Source organism: Danio rerio, chromosome 15 (genome assembly GCF_052040795.2).
Source record: "Danio rerio strain M-AB ecotype USA chromosome 15, GRCz13ab, whole genome shotgun sequence".
In the NCBI taxonomy this organism is placed as follows: Eukaryota; Metazoa; Chordata; class Actinopteri; order Cypriniformes; family Danionidae; genus Danio; species Danio rerio.
In genome coordinates, this window is record NC_141035.1 from 44027542 (window position 1) to 44051139 (window position 23598).

Genomic DNA, 23598 nt, shown 5'->3' on the forward strand with positions numbered 1-23598 from the left:
AGCGTCTTTCTTTTCTACCCCAAAGACGAATTTACAAATGTCCATGCTTCTGTCATGATGGCAAGTTGAAACTTGAAACTTGGATCAGAAAGAGCAAAAGACACACAGAGAGCAGCGAGCGACCAAAGGGTTGAGACGGAGAAAAAGAAAAGGAGTCATGGGTGCAATAAAAGAAATCTTATAAACAGAGAAAGTGATATGTCCAAGGAGACTAGAGAGATGGATAGAACAAAAGAGCGACAAATGAATAGTGAGCAGGGACATTGGCGAAGGAAGAATGGAAAGAAGAAAGATTGTATCTACATAGAATGATTGATAGCTACAACAATATGAAAAAATAGCTGGAATGGTAGATTGCTAGAAAGATAGATTGCTAGAAAATAGCTTGAATGATAAAGAGCAGCACTAGAATAATAGAAAGGTGGTTAGAACAACAGGTGGAAAAGCGCCAGAACAATGGGTTTAATAATAGATCAGTAGCTGATATGGTATCTAGAACAATAGCTACACAATGGACGGTTAGTTTGGATGATAAACATGGAAGAGTGGATGAAGAGAAAGATAGCGGGGTTAAAGAATATCTACTAAGACAGATCAAAATGATATAGTGAGCTAATGGCAATGACGTTGAAGAACACATTTAATCAGTTCTTGCTTTCTTGGGGAACTGAACCCATACCCTTGACAATGCTAGTGTCATGCACTACTATTAGAGTAAAAAGAAAGGTAAAATAAAAAAAAGAGAAAGAAGAACAGAATGACTGGAACCACAGACAGAATGAGGGGTGACAAAATTATGGAGAAACAAAAAAAGTGACAGATGAAAAATAATAAAAAGTAAAACAGATGAAAAATAGAGCAACAGATAGAAAAACATAATGGCAGATGAACAACAGCGTGACAGATAAAACAAAAGACAAAATGCTAGAGGAAAAAGGAGATGAGCAAAGCAACTGACAGAATGATAGAGCGACAGATGAACAATAGTGACAGATAGAATGCTAGTGACAAATAAAATAAACAAGAGTGATAGACAGAACAAACAACAGATGGAGTGATAGAACAACAGATATAATGATAGAGCAACAGACAGAATTGTAGAATAACAGCCAGAATGAGAGCAACAGACCGAATAATAGAGCAACAGAGTGAAGTGAACAACTTACAAATAGAGAAACAGACACAATTACAGAACAACGGACAGAATTACAGAACAACAGACAATGATAGAACAACAGACATAAATGCAGATAACGATAAAGCGACATTCAAAACAACAGACAGGATGATAGAGCAATATACAGAATGGTAGAATGAGAGCAACAGACAGAACAACTGACAGAATGATAGAACAACAGACAGAATTGCAGATAATGATATAGCGACATTTAAAACAACAGACAGGATGATAGAGCAACATACAGTATGGTAGAATGAGAGCAACAGACAGAACAACTGACAGAATGATAGAACAACAGACAGGATTATAGAGCAACAGACAGAACAACTGACAGAATGGTAGAGCAAGAGAGGGAAGAACTGACAGAATGAGAGCAACAGACAGAATGATAGAGCAACAGACAGAACAACTGACAGGAGGAATGATAGAGAATGATATAGTGACACTCAGAACAACAGACAGGATATTAGAACAGTCAGAATGAGAGCAATAGACAGAACAACTGATAGAATGGCAGAGTATGCTATAGCAACGGTCAGAACAACAATTACAGACAGAATGATAGAGCAACAGACAGATTTACAGAATGATAGAGAATGATATAGTGACACTCAGAACAACAGACAGGATGAGAGCAACAGACAGAATGATAGAGCAGCAGACAGAACAACTGACAGAATGATGAAGCAACAGGCAGAATGATAGAGCAACAGGCAGAATTATAGAGCAACAGACAGAACAACTGACAGAATGATAGAACAACAGACAGGATTATAGAGCAACAGACAGAACAACTGACAGAATGGTAGAGCAAGAGAGGGAAGAACTGACAGAATGAGAGCAACAGACAGAATGAAAGAGCAACAGACTGAACAACTGACAGGAGGAATGATAGAGAATGATATAGTGACACTCAGAACAACAGACAGGATATTAGAACAGTCAGAATGAGAGCAATAGACAGAACAACTGATAGAATGGCAGAGTATGCTATAGCAACGGTCAGAACAACAATTACAGACAGAATGATAGAGCAACAGACAGATTTACAGAATGATAGAGAATGATATAGTGACACTCAGAACAACAGACAGGATGAGAGCAACAGACAGAATGATAGAGCAGCAGACAGAACAACTGACAGAATGATGAAGCAACAGGCAGAATGATAGAGCAACAGGCAGAATTATAGAGCAACAGACAGAACAACTGACAGGATGATAGAGCAAAAAGCAGAATGATAGAGCAACAGACAGAACAACTGACAGGATGATAGAGCAACAGGCAGAATGATAGAGCAACAGACAGAACAACTGACAGGAGGATAGAGCAACAGGCAGAATCATAGAGCAACAGACAGAACAACTGACAGGATGATAGAGCAACAGACAGAACAACTGACAGGATAATAGAGCAACAGGCAGAATAAAAGCAACAGACAGAACAACTGACAGGATGATAGAGCAACAGGCAGAATGAAAGCAACAGACAGAACAACTGACAGAATGTCAGAAAATCCTAAAGCGGCAGTCAAAACAATTACAGACAGAATAATAGAGCAACAGACAGACAAAACGACAGACAGAATGACAGAGAATGATATAGTGACAGACAGAACAACAAACAGAATGAGAGCAACAGACAGAATTACAAAACAACAGAAAAAATGATGGAATGACGGACAGAATAATAGAGCAACAGACAGAATGGCAGAGAATGATATAGCGACAGTCGGAACAACAGACGATGACAGACAGAATGGCGGCAACAGAACAACAGTCAGAGTGATACAGCAACAGACAGAACTATAGAGCAACACACAAAACAACAGATAGACCGGATGACAGAGCAACAGATAAACAGACATCATAATAGAGAATAAATAACGGACAGAATGATAAAGCAGCAGTCAGAACAACAGACAGAATGATAGAGCAACAGACAGAAGAACTGATCAAATAACATGCAGAATGATAGAGCGACAGACAGACACTACAACAGACAGAATGATCGAATGAAAGAGCAACAGACAAACAGAACAACAGACAGGATGATAGAGGGATAGAGATGAAAAACAGATAATAGTGAATAAAGAAAATAGCGCAACAGAGAAGTGAAAAATAGAGCAACAGATGGACAAACAAAACACCCATTCAAAATACTATAGTAATACTGTACATAATGTATACAAAACTAACCCTGCTAGCGCAGACAGATTCTGTTCTAACAGCTTGCGTTTTGCACAGTTTCACTCCATTTTTCTTCGTTTCAAATGCGAAAAACACACACACCATCACTCACTTATTCATCCACCCTCTGACGTTTCCACACAAGCCTTGCAACATGCTCTCTCTTCCTCTTTCATTCTCTTTCTTCACAGCAAACGCTCTCTCGCTCGCACCTGCATGACTGACAGTGTTAAACAAATATTTATTTTCATATTTTAGGTCTCTGGGAGGTTCACGGTTCAGCGGCAGACTCAATTTTTCCAAAGATAAAAAAAACATATATCAAAGTAATCCAAAAAGCCTTCAGGTTTACAATGGTTCACAGGATCCATCCATCATTTTTTGGGGTGGTGTACAAAAACCTCCACTATCTCACCTCTCATCACCAGTGAATACTAGAGGGAGGATTAGGACAAGGGGAAAACGGGAATGGGGACGAAATTAGGGGAGAAACAAAACGGATTGATGGATAGATAGATGGATGAAGTGCAGAGAGGACAGGAGGAAAACAAAAAGGCTGATAAAGATGGAAGAGGAGCGTAACGCAAGATCAAGAGCTGAATTTAGCTGAATAATGACACTATTTTCCTTTGTAAAGCTGCTTCGCTGCTTAATTGAATTAGCTTCATAATTGAATTTTTGCAACATTTACGTTGTTGAACTGAATTGAATTAACAATGAACTGACTCGGGGTAAATAATGACGCCATTGTCTTCTGTAGAACTGCTTTATAGCTCAATCTAACTTCTCGCGGAAATTGAGAAACTTTGCGGTTACTGAAGTGAATCAACAGTGAACTGACTTTAGAAAAACACTGTTTCTGTCTTTTGTACAATGAAGATGTGTGAAGTGGCTAATTAACTTCTAAATGAACTATGTGTAACTGATAAGCTTTCTAATCTCAGAAAGATCTCCATGTAAGTAATTCGTTTAAAAATAACTTTTATTATATTATATTCTTCCAAAAAAAAAGTAATTTTTTTTTTTTTTACCAAATAATACTTGCATTTCCGAATGTAAATGGGCTACCTGCAAAACAAGAACATTTTAAAACCATTTTAGGGTACTTTTAGACTTGCTTACAGTGTTTGGATGTCTAATAAGACAATATTTATTGTTGGGAAGTTGTACATGTGATTTCAGGTGACAGGAGGTCAAGGTCAATTTATTAATTGAGCACATTTAACACACACCAGGCTGACCCAAGTGCTTTAAAAGCAGCAGCATTTTAAAATAAATAACAGTGTGCATAAGACTGTCATCAGGAATGTGAATGAGATGTTAAGCATGCTTATGACAACTGTCAATATGGGTGCTTTCTCGCCTCCCTTATTTAGTTTAGTTGAATCGCACTAGAGTTCGTTTTCCCTCTTGGTGCGGTTCGTTTGTTCAGGTGTGAATGCAGCAATCGCACTCGAGTGCGCACCAAAAGCGGACCAAAAAAGAAGAGGTGGTCCTTGTACGCTTCCAAACGAACCCTGAAGCGGTTATTTTGTGGTGAGAATATGATCCGAATTAAAACAGACTCAACAGGAAAAAGTACTGTGCCTCTTTGGATTAATCCAGCGTCCGGTGGCCAATGCGCTGTGCATTATGGAATTTGAAGGACAAATATTTGTTGACATCACTTTACCAACAATTTTAAACCGAGGGAAAAACATTACCTGATGTAATATTTCCGCAAGATGACCATGTCGCAGTTTGGCTAAATTAATTCACGCCTCCTCCTAATGTGGCATGCGATGCATTAAAACATTTTCCAGCCGCGCTTCTTCTCGAAATGTATAGTTTGCCTAAATAAAGTATACAAAATATAGTGTACTATGAGCAGGGATCAGTCAGCGCAGTCGTAGCTCCATAGACAAAAGCAACATTTGTGTCTGCCGGTTTGTTTACTTGCAGGGAGTTCCATTGGCATTTTCCCGCACGTGAATTCTGACCAATCAATAAGCAGTTTAGAAGATACGCTCAATAAAAACTGGCCAATGAGTGATGTGGATTTTTGTCAGATGACTGCATTTTGGTTCTTTTCAACTGGTTTGAACCAAAGTAATCAGTGTTGTGTGAAAATGACCCAAAGATGGCAGAAAATGCTACAATGTATCATTTATTGCCCTTGGTCCGGACCAAATGAAGCGAACTACAGATGTGAAAGCACCCTAATTGTCATTCATTCAGAAATTACATTTTAAATGCAAAATGGCATTGTTTGTTATGACAACTTGACGTAAACAAATACATCACAACCTGTTTTTGCCTTTGTCATGACAACTTGACAATACTAGACACAAAACTTGTCATAAATCTGCCATAAACATGATTGTCATAAAGACATTATAAATATGTCAGGAATTTTATAACATCATTAATATAACCTTAACTACAGTGGAGCAAGTCAGAATTTGTCAGTAGTATACATTTAATATTGACGCTCTTAAAATTATTCGACAGAGAAATGACATTTTTAAGAGACATTTTTATAAAAAAATACTTTTCTTTTTTGATATTTGGTGCCAATGTGACAGAGGCCAGCTAGCGCTGTGCAGGTAAACCTCACTTCTCTGACCTCACAAGGTGCTCTAGCGACAGAAGCTAGAGGCCATGGTCTTTAACCTCCTAGTTAGAACAACCAACTCCCATGCAAAGAATCACCGGTTTGATCCCAGCTCAGTTCGGGTTGGGTTCAGTAGGACCAGTTTGCTAAAACTGAGGGCTCGTCCGAGATGGGCGTGAGGTTTAGGGGGGTGAGTAATGGAGCCAAAGTGCTATGCAGGAAAAACCTCACTCCTCTGACCTCAAAAATGTGCTCTAGCAACAGACGCTAGAGGCAATGGTCTTTAGCCTCCTTGTTGGAGCAACCGACTCCCATGCAAAGAATTGCCAGTTCGATCCAAGCTCACCACAGGCTGGGTGCAGTAGGACTGGTGGACTACATGTGGGGGCTCATCCGGGATGGGAGTGAGGTTTAGGGGGGTGAGTGTAACAGAGGCCAGCAAGCGAAGTGCTATGCAGAAAAAACTTCACTCCTCTGACCTCAAAAGGTGCTCTAGAGATGCTAGAGGTCATGAACTTTAGCCTCCATGTTAGAGCAACCGACTCAGTAGAACAAGTGGGTTATACCTGGGTGTTCGTCTAGGATGGGAGTGAGGTTAAGGGGGATGAGTAACAGAGGCAAAGTGTTCCAGTTTTGCACACAAGTTTAATTAGCATATTTGGATAGTAATACAGCTAATGGCACTTATTGAAATGATTCAACAGTAAACTTAATATTACACTATTAACTATTTCTATTGATCCCTGTTTGGAAGCTCATTTTGAAACAACCCATAATATGTCCCATTTGTTTAAAAAACACCTCTTATACTTATTTGTCTTTACTTTGCTTGACCCTCTTGCTCTTGGATTTTTCATTTTCACTGAGCTTGACATGGTGCATTCTGGGATTGCTTTCATCATGAAAAATGTGATGCCTTGCAGTGGTGCTTATTGAGGCAGCTCACTATATTTTGGATTAGAGTTTGTCTGTGTTGTGTGTGTATGTGTGTGTGTGTGTGTGTGTGTGTATACTCACAGGTGAGGCAGACGAGCAGTGCTCTAAGGCTAAGATCAGCCACTCGTCTCCAGCTCTTTCGGACTCGTTCACACATCGGCGGAAGCAGAATCTCTGCCGGCACGAAAAACTGCACTGCAAAACTCACAAACACTCCGAAAGAGTACAAGACCTTCACCAGCTGATTGGACCTGCAACACACACACACACACACACACACACACACACACACACTCATGAATACTGCAAAGAAATGTCAAGTCAGAAACCACAGCATGAGCAATTACGGTTTGAAGAACTTCAATGATGCAACGCAGGATTTCAACACATGACTTCAAAGGCAGCTCAAACGCAGACGCTGTGTGTTTCCAAAAGACACCATACTGCTCCAGGAGAAGCAGTTTGGGTCTACTTTAAATTTAAAAAAGAAGAAAAACTCTGGAACTGATACATCTGTACTTTAAGACATTAAACGTTTATATTATACAAACTTATATTAACATAAAAAATTAAGATCACTGTGCAAAAATTACTACATTCATTCATTTTCCTTCAGCTAAATCCCTTATTTATCAGTGATCAACACAGCAGAATGAACTGCCAAAAAGTAGCGTATAGAAAAAACAACCCATGACAGAAACACCTGTGAAGAAACAAAGGAACATAAAAACCTACCGCCAGCTAGTGTTTCGAAAGTGTTATTGCAGAGTAACGCAGAAGTAAAAATACACGATTACGCACAAGGCATGCGCTGTGGGACACGCCGATCACTCGACGCAGAAGTATAAATCAGCCTTTAGACATTAAAAACAGCTCGTTATGTTGCAAACTGATATTTTTTAATTATATTATTCTACTTTGTCTGTACAGTCATGAACACACTTGTTTGTAGGGCAAGTAGTTTGACCGTTTTCTATGAAATAAATTAACGTCATAAATATTTTTTGCATAAATAAAATTCACGCATCCGTAATTATAAAATCGTAAAGGAAAACGTGTACTCGAAATTTTACGAGGGCACAATTCCAAAATCTGCGATAAGAACAGACACAGATACGACATTTTCTATGTCTGTTTGTATCTTAAATAAATTATTGAGAGTAAAAAAAAAATCTTTTTATCTACCTATACTGAATAAATCTGTCCAATTTAGTTTGTGTTCTCTGGTGATCTTATAAGTTCTTTGCGAATTACTTAAACAGTTAAAAAAGGTGACTCAATCAGCAGATGTCATGTTCTAGTTAACAGTGTTCAGTGATACTGTGACACAGATATGACATTTTCTTTGTCTGTTTGTATATGACTGATAAATGTACGATGGGTGTACTTTACAAACAAGAAATACAGTTTCACCACGGACACGAAGTCCTGGTTAAGAGTACGAATCAAACAGCGACACTCCACTGTCAAAGTTACATCCCCGCTGTCACAGGCATTAATAAACAAGCGAGAGTCATCGATCAAAATGGCGCGCCTCCTGGGCTCTCATAGCGCCCACACACCGTATCAGGTAAGAGTTTTATTATTCCCTCTTTGAGAAATGTCCGTCATGAGCTGTAATAAAGGTTGAGACTTAATGAGGTCCATTTTCGCCGTGTTTCTTGGACATTTTACAGAATCCAAATTAAGAATGAGACGAGGATAGTGAATTAACATAATGTAAGTTAACTACTTTTTTTTAACTATTCACAAACAACTTATAAGATCACCAGAGAACACAAACTAAATTAGACAGATTTATTCAGTCTAGGTAGATAAAAAGATTTTTTTTTTACTCTCATTAATTTATTTAATATACAAACAGACAAAGAAAATGTCGTATCTGTGTCGGTTCTAATCGCAGATTTGGGATTTGTACCCTCGTAAAATTACGAGTATGTTCCGTTTTCCTTTACAATTTTATAATTACGGATGCGTGAATTTTATTTACGCACTAAATACTTATGACCGTGATTTTATTCCATAGTTTTCTGCCAGTCCATTTATTATTCCTAGTCATTTCTCCCATTAGCAACAGAATTGCAAGTCCTAAAACAAAAGTCAAAAACAAGCGCACTTCTGCATTGTAGAATAATGTCAATATGAGGTCGTTAAAGTTATACATGTACATAATCGCACAAAAGTCAGTTTCAGAAGCACGTCACACTGCTCAGATATTGGCTCTAGTGGCTGATGTGTTCTCTGCTGAAATAATGCTAATGAGATCTAGAAATACGCTAACTGCTAATAAACGCCTGCTTAAAAGTTGGTAGGAAACGGCAGGCTTTATCAAAAGCAGCTGGTTTTGATTTCTCTGTAATTTGATCGTAAGTGTCTGTGAGCTGCGATCAGTCACTCGAGATGTTTCTGACACTGATCTCGGGGGAATGAAGACGACGCTTCAAACACTTCAGTCTGGAGTTTAATATTAGTTCTAGTGAATTTAACTGCATTATAGCAGAGAGCTGCGACAACTAAATTGAACTGACTTAACACTGGAGTTTGATGGATGTGACTTTACATTTTTTTAACTTTTCCTGCTTTTTGCTTTAAGGAATAAAAACATGAGGAGAGAGTTGGAAAGTGTTTGTCCCTCAAGTTAAAAAAAAAAAAAAAACTGTGCCTGTAACGAGTCAATAATTCCAGCTTTACTTCCTGCAGTGGCTGTTTACACCTGAGCACTTCATGTGCTTTTTTCTGATTTGATCTGATTAAAAAAAAAAAAAACTTTGCGTAGAAACTTCCGGAAGGAAATATACACCAGAATAAATATTTTCTTTTCGCAAATTTGACTGATTATATGTAGTGGTCGATTAAGTGATTATGGCTCATATGAGGATTTAAAGCAATGATCTCAAACTTAATTCCTAGTGGGTTGTCTGCTGTTGTGACGCGGTGGGTGTGTTCACGATTTCAGGAGGCGTGGCTTTGAATCACAGTCCCTCCTCGCAGTCCAAAGATAATATGCTAAGCGGTTAGCATTTTGGCAGATCACCTACTGCACCTTGAATATATTAAAATTGTGAATGAACTTGACTGTTGATGTCTTAAATAATAATGTCAAATAACCAACATTTAATGTCAAATAACCAACACGCGTTGACGCATAGCCCTATACGCTGATGCGCACCTCTCAAAAAATGTTACTACACATCGAAATGATGCATAGCGCAAGCTCTGTAATTGGTCGGCTTGGTAGCGCTGACCAGTCTGGGCGGGACCGAGAAGCTACGCAAGCCCGATGGAGCGATTGTTTACTTCAGTGTGGAGTCCCATGAAGGAGCTCAAGATGGAAAGTTGTGTTCTTGCCTGTATCGGTTCCTGCCTGAAAATGAGCGAGTTTGACCCATTTGTACATTAAGAAAGCATTTAGGAAAAACAAAACACCAGTGAAGAAACTCGACACAGAGCAACATTAACACCTCACGGCCAACTAGCGTTTCGGAAGTGTTAATGCAGAACAACAGAAACAGCGCGCAGAAGTATACATGCACAGCTACGTGCGTTGCATGCGCCGTGGGTCACGCCGATCACTTGACGCAGAAGTATAAACCAGGCTTATGTCACATACCTGTCTGATGGCTCATTATGCAGGTCTTTGTCTTCTCTAGTGTGAATCACTGCATTAGTAATGATAGTTCACGCCATCTCGCATAGACCATTTTCACTCAAAAAGTGACTACGAATTTTTTATTCATTATATTGTTTTCTGTTACCAAGTAAACAAGACGATTCTCACATCATTTTGAAGCAACAACACTAGGCTACAAGATCCAGTTCTCAAAATTCGTGTGAACAAATGTTGTGTGTTTCTCAGCCTTGTTTCAGTAGCTATGTTTCCATCCAAAAATGCGAATAAACTTTATGCGCAAAACTCGATTACAGCATAAAAGTTGTGCGAATGAAGCATCGTTTCTATCCAACGAGTCAAAGTGAAAAAAATCGTCACTTCCTGATTAACTGGCGCCAAATATCAACAGTAAAAACTGCATTTGCTGCAGTAGGAGAAGCTGCATCAATCTTTTCTAAATGAATGCGCCTCAGAAGACAATCCTGATAAGCAGTGAGCGTGCAGTGGCGTTTGAAGGTGTCAGACGCGGAGCACAGGCGCTCTTGATTCTGGAGGTCATTAGTAATATAATAACATTAATACTGAAATGGTAAGGCGTTTTATAATGACCAAAACAACATTTCAGATGTTTTATAATATGCTCAGCCTGATGTTTTGTCCATTCACACATATTTTAAGCATCACATGATCTCTTTCAACAAAATCACATGACCTTTTTTAATGCGCATGCTGGAGTTTGTGCGGTAAAAGTGTTTCCATCGCAGTTTCTGCGCATTTTTTCTTAGCGATTAAAACGTTTATCCTACCCAGTTAGGCGCATAAGTTTTTTGTGCGCATTTTCAAAATTTATTCGCATCATGGCGTTTCCATCAACTAGTTTTTTTATGCCCATTTGCAAAAAAAAAAATAGGTGGATGGAAACATAGCTACTGACTTTAAAATTTTAGTTTTAAACTAACCATGCATAAACGTTTCTTTCTCAAAAACACAAACACATACAAACATTCTGCTTAGGTATTATTGTAGCCCAGCTAGTGCCGTTTACAGTGGTATCACCCTTTAGCCATCAATATGTTTTTAAGATGCTGAAAACAACACAAATATCAGTGCATGTCAAACCTTCTCCAGAGCCCCAAAACACCCTCAGACCCCAGAGGGTTAAATAAACAGTAGCATAGTGTAGCCTACTTTGTGATTATGAATGGTCTTTCTTTGGTGCTGTTAAAACCACCACATCAAACCTGTAGCTGTTGAAATGGTAGCAAATCACATTTTAAATGGCAATTTTGACCAGATAATATTAGATTTTTTTTTCCAAATTATGGAAAAAAAGTTGATGCTCCAATGGATAATACTGGTAAAAGTAGTGATTTTTTGTTGTTGTTTGTTTTGTTTTTTTCAGAAATGTATTTAAGAAGCCCTCCTAAAACAAAACGATCAACTTTTAAAGTGTCATTATGGGGAAGCATTAAAGAATGTTAGTTACCAGGAGTCGTGTGGAAGGTTTAGCGTGATGCTGCCTTTGATGTCATCTCTGAAGCGCAGGTAGCCCAGAGTGGCCAGCGTTACATAAAGGACGATGATGAAGCCCATGCCAATGTTGAGGGCCTGAGGGAATCGCTTGGGCTCCCTCATTTGATTCTCTAATGGAAGAACCTACAAGAACAAAACAAGAGAGATAAATGTAGGCTGATTGGTAGCGGCACTCCAGGCAAAACATGCACAATCCTAGTCCAGGAGGAAAGAAAAATAGTAGTGTGCAAAATGATGCCGCCTTCAAAGACATTCCTTTGACCAATTTCTGCTTCCTTTGGCTAACATAGTAAAGCATGGCCATGGAAACTTAAAGGCTGCATCCTAAATCGCATCATTCACTATTCACTACATTAGACCACTAATAAAGTGCACTTAAAAGAGCGAATGAAAATGAGGGAGTGAATTGGAGTGTACTAAAGGGAGGCAGTTATGTTTGTGCTTTGCTGGTCGATTAATCCCTTAGACGGATTATTTTTTTAACTTTATGCTCAGACTCTGTGAGAGTTATTTAACACTAATGCTGCGTTCACACCAGACGCTGTGCGTGCGTCAAGCGCGAGTGATTTACATGTTAAGTCAATGCAAACGTGCGAATAGACATCCTGCGGTGTGATACGCGCGAATGGCGCAGCGCGAATGACGAGATTTGCGCGAATGGCGTGGCGCGAATTGAACGTTCAGCGGACATTCACGCCGAGTTAACCAGTCAGTAGCTTGCTCTTGGGGGGGGCGTGATTGTGACGTATCGCCTGTTATCTGTGTCCCAGGGGAAATCCCCCAGCAGACGCCAACAAGAAGTTCATCAAACTGGGCTGGGCTCAGTCAAAAGCACCGCTGAAAACCTCCATCAGTCAGGTTCAGTTTCTGGAGGAGTCTATGAGCTTGAAGAGCTGGATGCACCTCTGAAAGGATGTAGTGGACTCAGACACGGCCCTAAACGTATCAACGCTGTTTATCATCCTTTATTATCCGTTATTTTCTTCATAAAATCCTTGTTAGCCATTTAGCTATGAAGCTAGAGTCACGGGGCAGACAGAAGCCCTGCCCATCACGCGAATCCGCGTCTGTTCTGAAGTGAATTTGACACGCGAATGAAGCGGTGTTTGACGCGAGAATGCAGCAAGAAACCTCAAATGTTCACGCGGCTATTTACGCGCGAATAGCGCGATTTATCCGCACGTTCTGTGTCTGGTGTGAACACAGCATCAGGCTGCATTTACACTGCAGATCTTAATGGTCAATTCCGATTTTGTGACTGTATCCGATTTTTTTAGCTGACCTGCCATCTTTTAAAAGTGACTCGTTTCCGATTGTCTGCATTTATACAGCACACGGCAAAAAGGCAATGACCAAAAAAAAAAGAAAAAAAAAAAAAAAGAAAAAAAAGAGCGGACGCTGACTAACAGCTGATAACTAAAGAGAGCTCTTCTCAGTTCCTGTATTTAAGGTGTTCACTGGGTTTCATTTTGAAGTTGTTGTTTTACTTTAGTTTATGACAGAGAAGTTCTCTTTTAGCCATCTTCTTTTAATCTAAGCCTTTTTAAACCAGCAGGCATCTTAATGTAATGTCCATGCTGTTATTTATGCACGTGATGTACCACAGTTGTATATTAGTTTATATTGGTTACGTGGTGGATGTTGCGCTCTCGCTCTCTCGTTAACATGTTTAAATATGTGTTCTATATGACAATATAAAAGCATATTTAGTCCTCGTGTATGAGATTTAAGGTTTAAGACTCTGCTGAAGTCTGTTCTGAAATAAAAGCATCAGAGTTGACATTATTCACCATGGTTTTTAATGATGCACATTGCACTCGCATTGACCGGTGAAAATACGATCTACTTTAAAAATTAAACAATATATTGCCAGACAGACGAAGAAACTTTCGGTTTTGGAAGAGAGCGGCATCAGTGATAAAAGCAGTGGCGTAGCGCAAAATGCGGAGGCCCCCCTGCAGGGATCACCGACAGGGCCCCCAGTCGAAGGTGGGGGGGGGGTGCTTATACAGAGATATACACATATATCTATGATCGGGAGTTTTCCTGGATGTTAGTATACAATTTTTTTTTTTTTTTATGAAAATTATAATTTTACATCACTTTTCTACATTGATGGATCACTGATCGCACGGGCATTCCTGACATAAAGCTTGTGTTTGCATGTACAGAAATGTATTATTCACCCTCGCTGTTAAATTTGATCTAATCCGTGTCCTGAAACACACCTCCTCTCCTGCTTTCACTTCTCATACTGACGGAGGGAGCGATTCGTTTGTGAATGAATCTCCGTTAAGAACGACTCTTTCACTAGCCGACATTAATACACGTTTCTGGCAGCGCAGCATCTCGTTGTCATATTTATTTTGCATTGTTTGCTGATTTTATTCAACAAAACTAGCATAAGCCGAGTATTTAGTGCGAGTTGGAGCTGCTTTGCCTTATGATGAATGCAGTAAGTGACTGTATTATCATCAATAACGTTACCTGATTAGCACAAAGTTCAGAACATACAAAAACAGATAAAAACTTAATCTGACCTATGAAGTGTTCTGCCTTTGTGCTTTGTTTTCTTTGTTTGCTTGTTACTACACTCGTAGACAGCGCTACAGTCCACATCTTAACGTAATAATACTGTCCTGACTAGTGCGGTTGAATGACATTTGTCCGGGAAGCACTGTACCAATGTGGCGGCGCTATAGACGCATGCTCAGGGTCCCTATGCGATATCTAGTGTATATATCTATGTCACAAATTGAGGAGCGGGGAAAATAGGCGGGGTGGATCGACAACGCGGGGAATTCTTCACAAACTAAGGAGCGATCACAAACCGAAAGCCGCGAGAGCGTCAAAGTAGCCAGAAGTCATTCATTTTTTAACGAGAACCGGAGGCGAGAAACAGCGGCGCGTCTTTATTGGCTATGACGCGGTTCGGCGGCAAGCAATCAGAATGAAGTAGTCCACCGCTTGAGAGGTGTTCAGAGCACACAGACATGTGAACTTTGGTTCCGACCACAGTTGTTCCCAAGAGTTAGATTATTGCGGTTCCTGAATTTTCAATTATTGAAAATCGCGACGACGTGGGGCCCCCTAATCACGCGGGGCCCCCTGCGGTGCGTGCCCTGCGGGCCCGTCCGCTATGCCACTGGATAAAAGACACACACAGGTTACACTCTTGTCGGCCTATTCATTATTGATTTTTTAACATTTAACGCATAATAATAATCAAGTGCAAAAAAAGAAGACCTGAACTTGGCAAAAAGTATTTAGCCTACTGCAGTTGGTGCGATGGTTGCTTTGTTTCTCTGCAGTTTGCTTGTCAGTGCTAAATTATTTTTGTTTTATTAAAAAAATAAGATAATTTATTATTAAACATTGTGAGATGATGGTTGCAAGATTTTTTAAAAAGGAGTAGGCCTGTGCGTTGCGTATTTATGGCCATTGAGCTTATCTACCCATGACCCAACCATAGTTAAACATCAAGTATAGCCAACTTTTTGATTACCTGACATGCGGATCAAAGGCAGGACTCGTGATTATGAAAGAATCGCACATAACAAGGTTTCTATGCGTCCCCAATATGCAATGTCAAGAGATAAAGTATCCATAAAGTATCTTACACTGCACACACTTTGTGTAATGTGTAAAGTCTTGGACGCATGTCAGAAACTAGTCCTTTAATTGTCCATGCTCAATCATTAATAGATAAGGTCTGGATTTGCAGGGTTATCAACAATGTGTGTATATTTTTGGCTTGGAACAGCCTTCTGTTAAAAGTTTTTTGTGTTCATCCTTGCTACAGGCAAAAACAAACAAACAAATAAACTTCTTCGAAACCAAATCTATGAAATATCGGTTCTCTGTACACAATCGGCGAGTACACAAAATAAAATACTCGTACTCATATCAGTTTGTAAAAAGCTGTATCGGTGCATCCCTAATTTTCAGTATGTAAGCTTAAGCACTTCCAGTGAACTGTCATGCCATTATTAAAACACTGCTTTTAAAATCTGAGTTACTTATGATTTTCTGATTAAGCCTGATTGATATATGAAATAAAGTCGGTCTCAGTCTGGACAAGAAGCACTGCAGTATATTCCATTGCTGCTTGGCATATCTTTAATATATGGAAATGTATTTTACCCCAGTATGTTTAATAGAGTTTCACAGCTGCTCCTGACAGCGCTTGAGTTTCAACGGCTTTTCACCTTGAATTGCACTTGAACAGCTAGATTAATGCTCAAGTCTATTTAATAGATTATATGTTAATTAATTTACATTATCAATGTTTTTAAAGGAATCTTATGAAATTGAAAACAGTCACATTAAACTTTCAGCTGAAGTTTATTGGTGGCTGAAAAAACACTTGCCATGCATGACAGCTTCGGTGAAGTGTTATGCTTACTAAACTTTGGGGTTGAACTATTCTTTTACATTCAAAAGAAAAGAAAACAACAAGATTCAGTACATCTATCGATAAATAAATGAAAGCAGAATCATAATCTCACCACTCCGATTCCCTCAAAGGCAAATATGGCTGTGCCGAAGAAGAAGGGGAACTTTCTCCATGTGGAGGCGTATGGCAGACGTCTGGGATCACTCAAATCCTACAGAGTCAGAGATGGTAAAAGGGGTGATATAATTTCACTTTATGACTGTAATTGCAGTATTTCTTTCTAATATTAAGGCGGACAGACACACACAAGCTTACAGGAACAATATAAGTAAAGATCTAGTGTGAGCCTCAGACGCAGCAGTCGCCCACAGCAGTGACAGTGTGCTGAATACAAGAAATAGCTCCAATCTCATTTGTTGGCTTCATGCAATTGGTGAGAGTTTGTATGCTGAGTTTGTGCTGGTGCTGTCAAACGCTTAACTGCATCCAGAATAAAGGTTTGTATTAACATAATATATGCATGTAAATATTTGAAAAATGCATATTGTGTTTGTATTATGTTTGTATTTATGTATGCATAATAAATATGGACATGTATACTCATAAATTAATACAAACTTTTATTTTAGATGTGATTAAATGCCAATTAATTGTTTTCAGCACTAGTTTGTAAGCAGCCTGTATCAATTGTGCTCTACAATGAGCACTTTAAACAGCAAAAATGAATGTTCAGTGTGGACTGAGTGATATATATAGAAATACTAGCGTTTCATATAGAAAAACTAGCCTAGAGCGCAATCTGCTTTTATAAATCAGCCTACCCTGTTGAAAAATCTCTAAAACCAGGCTGGTCAACCAGCTAAAACCAGCCAACCAGCCTAGGCTGGTTTTAGCTGAATTTTTAGCAGAGTAGACTGCTATCTGCTGTTAAAAACTAGCCTAGAGCACCATCTGCTGATAAAAAACATCCTAGAGCACCATCTGCTGTTGAAAACTTGCCTAGAGTGCCATTTGCTGGTAAAAACTAGCTTAGAGTGCCATTTGATGTTAAAGAATTAGCCTAAAGCGCCACCCGCTGATATAAACCATCCTTGAGCGCCATCTGCTGTTGAAAATTAGCCTAGAGTGCCATCTGGTGTTAAAAACTAGTCTAGAGTGCCATTTGCTGGTAAAAACTAGCTTAGAGTGCCATTTGCTGTTAAAGAACTAGCCTAGAGCGCCACCTGCTGATATAAACCATCCTTGAGCGCCATCTACTGTTAAAAATTAGCCTAGAGCACCATCTACTGTTAAAAACTAGCCTAGAGTGCCATCTGCTGTTAAAAACTAGCCTAGAGAGTCACCTGCTGGTAATCACTAGCCTAGAGTGTCACCTGCTGTTAAAAACTAGCCACCAGTGACATCTACTGTTAAAAACTAGCCTAGAGTGCCATCTGCTGTTATTAACCAGCCTAGAGCACGATCTGCTGGAAATCACTAGCCTAGAGCGTCACTTGCTAGTAATCACTAGCCTAGAGCATCACCTGCTGTGATAAATTAGAGACATCTGCTGTTAAAAACTAGCCTAGAGCACAATTTGCTGTTATAAACCATGCTTGAGCACCATCTGCTGTTAAAACTAGCTTAGAGTGCCTTCTGCTGTTAAAGAACTAGCCTAGAGCACCACCTGCTGGTAATCACTAGCCTAGAGCATCACTTGCTGTTAAAAACTAGCCTAGAGCGCCATCTGCTGTTATAAACCAGCATAGACTGCTATCTGCTGTTAAAAACTTGCCTAGAGCACCATCTGCTGATACAAACCATCTTAGAGCATCATCTGTTGTTGAAAACTAGCCTAGAGTGCCATCTGCTGTTAAAAAAAAACTAGCATAGAGCACCATGTGGTGTTCTAAACCAGCCGAGACCACAATCTGCAGTTAAAAACAAGCCAAGAGCGGCATCTGCTGTTTAAAAAATTAGCCTACAAAGACGTCTGCAGTTAAAAACTGGCCTACAGCAATATCTGCTGTTAAAAACTAGCCTGGAGCGCCATCTGCTAGTACACACTAGCCTAGAACAACATCTGCTGTTAAAAACTAGCCTAGAGCATCATCTGCTGGTAAACACTAGCCTAGAGCACCATCTGCTGCTAAACACTATCCTAAAGCACCATCTGCTGGTAAACACTAGCCTACATCAACATCTGCTGTTAAACACTACTCTAGAGCGCCATCTGCTGTTAAACACTAGTCTAGAGCGCCATCTGCTGTTAAACACTAGCCTAGAGCACCATCTGCTGGTAAACACTAGCCTAGAACAACATCTGCTGGTAAACATTAGCCTAGAACAACATCTACTGTTAAACACTAGCCTAGAGCGCCATCTGCTGTTAAACACTAGCCTAGAGCGCCATCTCCTGGTAAACACTAGCCTAGAGCGCCATCTCCTGGTAAACACTAGCCTAGAGCGCCATCTGCTGTTACAAACCAGCTTAGAGGGTTATCGGTTATAAACCAGCCTAGAACGCCATCTGCTGTTAAAAAACTAGCATAGAGCACCATCTGCTGTTAAAAACTAGCCTAGAGAGACATCTGCTGTTAAAAACTAGCCTAGAGCACCGTCTCGTCTGCTATTAAAAACTAGCCTAGAGCAACATCTGCTGTTAAAAACTAGCCTAGAGTGCTATCTGCTGTAAAAAACTAGCCTAGAGCGCCATCTGCTGTTAAAAACTAGCCTAGAGCGCCATCCGCTGTTAAAAACTAGCCTAGAGCAACATCTGCTGTTAAAAACTAGCCTAGAGTGCTATCTGCTGTAAAAAACTAGCCTAGAGCGGCATCTGCTGTTAAAAACTAGCCTTGAGCGACATCTGTTTTTATATACCAGCTTAGTGCCATCTGTTATAAACCAGCCACCATCTGCTATTAAAAACTAGCCTAGAGCGACATCTGCTGTTAAAAACTAGCCTAGAGCGCCATCTGCTGTAAAAAACTAGCCTAGAGCACCATCTGCTGTTAAAAACTAGCCTAGAGCGCCATCTGCTTTTATAAACCAGCTTGGAGTGCCATCTGTTATAAACCAGCCACCATCTGCTGTTATAAACAAATATAGAGCACCATCCCATAACTAAAAAAACTAATCTCAAAATCCCCCCCAGATCACATGGCCCTAACACAGACTTACATTGAGTATATAAGAGAAGATGAAGATGAGGCTGATGGCCATACAGAGGTTGGCGATGGCGGACAGAGCGGCCATATTGCGCAGGTCTCTGATGAAGGTCAGCACAATGATGAAGGGAAGGAGGAAGACCATGTAGAGGCGCAGATCTATTGCGACAGAAGAGGCGACACTCGCTTCTGAGCTGTTGGAGGATAACAGCACAGTTTCTGCCGTCGAGTTCATATGAGTGCCCTCCATAACCTACAGCATACGAAAAAAAAAAAAATCACATTTATTGATTTATTTATTTATAGACAAAACTGACCTTACACTTAGCTCCTCTCCTCAAACAAATAAGAGCCAATGGCAGTTAAGTATCAGTTGCATGGCAAACATATTATAGCTTCAAACGTATGTTATTCTTACTTTTTAGAGAAAGTACGTCACAGCACTTTTATAGGTGCTGTATGCAAGCTTGACACCCAGTGGTTGAACTAGGTATTGCACGCCTGGTTCAAAACACATTTTCACTCAGCCTCTCTCTGCTGAAGACTCCACACAAGTGCAGGTTGCAGGATTGACGATGCCAGGATTCTGCTTTTTATTTGACTTCTTCAGCAAATAATAAAAAAATAGAGCATGTTTATCTTGTGGAGCTCTACTGCTGCACATACCTGTTTAATGTTTTCAGCCAGAAATACGAAATAAACACTACAGAAGCCCAGCTGGGTCAAAACCAGGAAGAAATTCACCAAGTGCCTGTAAAAGAAATTCAGGGCAAATCATTATATTATGTGAGAAGAGAGAGACATGAGATAAATAAATATCAGTGTAGAAGACCAGCTGACCAATCAAAATTATGTATTTTATAGTCCTGTAATACATTTTGTTGACCTTTAAAAGGATTTGAAATATTGTTACTGTTTAATAAAACTAAAACTGTGTAAAGAAATCATTATTGCAGTAAAGCACAAGACAAATATTACATTTAAATGTGAAAACTTAAAAAAACTTAAACAGTCACAGTTACCAGAATAAAAAATTATTATTTAAAAGTAAACAGCAAAATATGAGACCGTTATTAAAAGCTGAACAAATTAATTCTGGTCTGGTTAAAGGACATCATATGCTAGATTTGGTATGCAATTAAAATTTAAACTTGTACATTTGTACTTTATATTTTAATTGCAGACATCTTTTCAGTCTTATTTTGATATTTTTCAGTATTCAAGCTATTATCGTTCAACTAAGATTAAATGTTACATTTAAACAAAGGTTTCTGCTTAATGTGCTATAAAAAATTAATTTAACATATATTATTAGATATAATGAAATTAATATAAATATTCTTTATATCAAAAATTCTCTAAATTTTAATATTCTCCAATGAAGAAAAAGATGAAAATGTTTTTACTATTTAAACGTTTTATATACATACACACGGCCACTTTATTAGGTACACGTCCAGCTATCTACTCAGGCTACAATTCACACAGGCTCAACAAAATTAGACAATAGTAGATTGGAAAAACGTTGCCTGCTCTGATGAGTCTCGATTTCTGCTGCAACATTCAGATGGTAGGGTTAGAATTTGGCGTCAAAAACATGAAAGCATGGCTCTATTCTGCCTTGTTTCAAAGGTTCAGGCTGGTGTAATGGTGTGGGGGATATTTTCTTGGCACACTTTGGGTGCATTATTACAAATTGAGCATCGTGTCAACACCACAGCCTACCTGAGCATTGTTGCTGACCATGTCCATCACTTTATGACCACAGTGTACGCATCTTCTGATGGCTACATCCAGCAGGATAACATGCCATGTCATAAAGCACGAATCATCTCAGACTGGTTTTTTGAACATGGCAATGAGTTCACTGTACTCAAGTGGCCTCCACAGTCACCAGATCTCAATCCAATAGAGCATCTTTGAGATGTGGTGGAACGGAAGACTCACATCATGGATGTGCAGCCAACAAATTAGCAACTGTGTGATGCCATCATGTCAATATGGACCAAAATTTTCCAGCATCTTGTTGAATCTCTGCCACAAAGTATCAAGGCAGTTCTGAAGGTAAAAGGGGGTCCAACCCTGTACTAGTAAGGTGTGATAAAGTGACCTAATAAAGTGGCCGGTAAGTGTGTATATAAGTAAATACATAATTATTTTATTATATTTTATAAACATAATATTTTTATATTTCAGCAGACATGATATTATCTTTCAACACCGATAAAACAAAACAGAGACTATTTGCTGAGTCTTCTTAGGATTCAGTGTGTGTGTGTGGGACACATCAGATCTGCAGGCAGCGTCCTGTCTCTCTGTCTCTGCTCTATAATGAATATATTCATTCAAGCACAGATATTTGCCCTCCTACCATCCCGTTCTCTCGCTCATATATGCACAAACAGGAGTGTGTGGGGGGGTTCTGTCACGCCACTGAACTGCATGATGGGAAAACTCACCTTCCAAAATGAGCACTTCTCCTCAGGCACTGGGAGGAACTCAACTCCATAGCAGCAGCAACTGTTTCACTGTAACCAAGGGGAGAACGCTTCAACCTGACACACACACACAGAGAGAGAGAGAGAGAGAGAGAGAGAGACAAACACACACACACACACACACACACAGTGAGAGCATGTTAGAAACAGACAGACACTTACACGGAGAGAGAGAGTGAGACAGACAGAAAGAAACTAAGACAAACAGACACACAAACACAGAGTGAGATCCAGGAAAACAGAAAGAAAGAGAGAGACAGACAGACAGAGACACACACAAAAACACAGACATTCATTCATTTTTCTTTTCAGCTTAGACCCTTTATTGATCAGGGCTTGCCACAGCAGAATGAACCGCCAACTTATCCAGCATATGTTTTACACAGCAGATGTCCTTCCAGCTGCAACCCATCAATGGGCAACACCCATACATTCTACTGAGAACATACAAACTCCACAGAGGAATGCCAACTGACCAAACCGGGGCTCGAACCAGCTACAGACAGACAGAAAGATAGAGACAGACACACACAGACAGTCAGACACACAACAGACAGAAAGGATGAGAGACAGACAAACCCACAGAAAGACTATACAGACAGTCATTCAGGCACACATAGACAAGGACACAGACAAAAAAGGTGAGAGACAGACAGTCAGCCAGAAAAACGACAGACAGACACTCACACATACACGCATATCACCGAAGAACAAAATAGGGGGCAGAATAAAAACAGCTTTCGTACAATTCTAGAGGGGGAAATGCATTCAAAACACTTGAATAAAAAGGACAGAAAGAAAGCTCGACTACTCATGACTAGAATCAGCTTCAGACGCAAAACTGACCCCAAAGCCAAATCTGACACCACTAGACAAAAAAACCTATAAAATGAGGTGCTGCCGGGGCTGATAACCTCATGAGCACTTCAGCTTAATGTTTAGTCCTAATAATAAAATGAAATAAAATGAAATTAAATATAAAAAAATAAAATATAATATAAAATAAAATATAAAAAATATAATATAATAAAATATAACAAATATAATAAAATAAAAAATATAACAAATATAATAAAATAAAAAATAATAAAATATAACAAAACATCACATCCCATAACATGATATAATATAATATAATATAATTTAATTTAAATATAATATAATATAATATAATATAATTTAATTTAAATTAATATAATATAATATAATATAATATAATATAATATAATAAAATAAAATAAAATATAATATAATATAATATAATTTAATTTAAATTAATATAATATAATATAATATAATATAATATAATATAATATAATATAATATAATATAATATAAAGGGGACAGACTGAACTCAAAAGTGTGATGGTTTAGTGGCGTTTTCTGCAGCAGGAGTCTCATGTATCTTCAACTAAGAGTTTCACCATCCTGCTAATCTGTGTTTTTGACAGTTTGGCGCCATCTTGTGACTGAATAATGCTCAGGTTAGTGTATACTCCATTAGCGGTTTTAATTTC

The 23598-nt window shown here is 39.0% G+C and overlaps 1 protein-coding gene and 1 long non-coding RNA gene across 5 annotated transcripts in view; one reads left to right on the top strand and one right to left on the bottom strand.

The window, feature by feature from the left end:
- Positions 1-23598, bottom strand: part of slc36a4 (solute carrier family 36 member 4) — a 64937-nt gene that overhangs the window by 20986 nt on the left and 20353 nt on the right. For 3 of the 4 annotated variants that reach the window (XR_015509919.1, XM_087284742.1, XM_087284741.1), the window contains exons 6-11: positions 22043-22138; positions 20250-20334; positions 19597-19836; positions 16550-16648; positions 11995-12164; positions 6980-7149 (exon numbers count right to left, since the gene is read on the bottom strand). Coding sequence is in view for 2 of the 4 variants with exons in the window: in XM_087284742.1 (XP_087140868.1) it covers positions 6980-7149; positions 11995-12164; positions 16550-16648; positions 19597-19836; positions 20250-20334; positions 22043-22138 (860 nt within the window). In the remaining 2 variants the exon portion in view is untranslated. Of the gene's footprint in view, positions 1-6979; positions 7959-8816; positions 12165-16549; positions 16649-19596; positions 19837-20249; positions 20335-22042; positions 22139-23598 lie in introns of all 4 variants that reach the window. The other variant, XR_015509920.1, reaches the window with a different exon arrangement.
- On the top strand, positions 1608-4979 carry LOC147840692 (uncharacterized). The gene is made up of 3 exons (XR_015510045.1): positions 1608-1985; positions 2064-2360; positions 2569-4979. It is a non-coding gene; the product is annotated as an uncharacterized LOC147840692 (long non-coding RNA).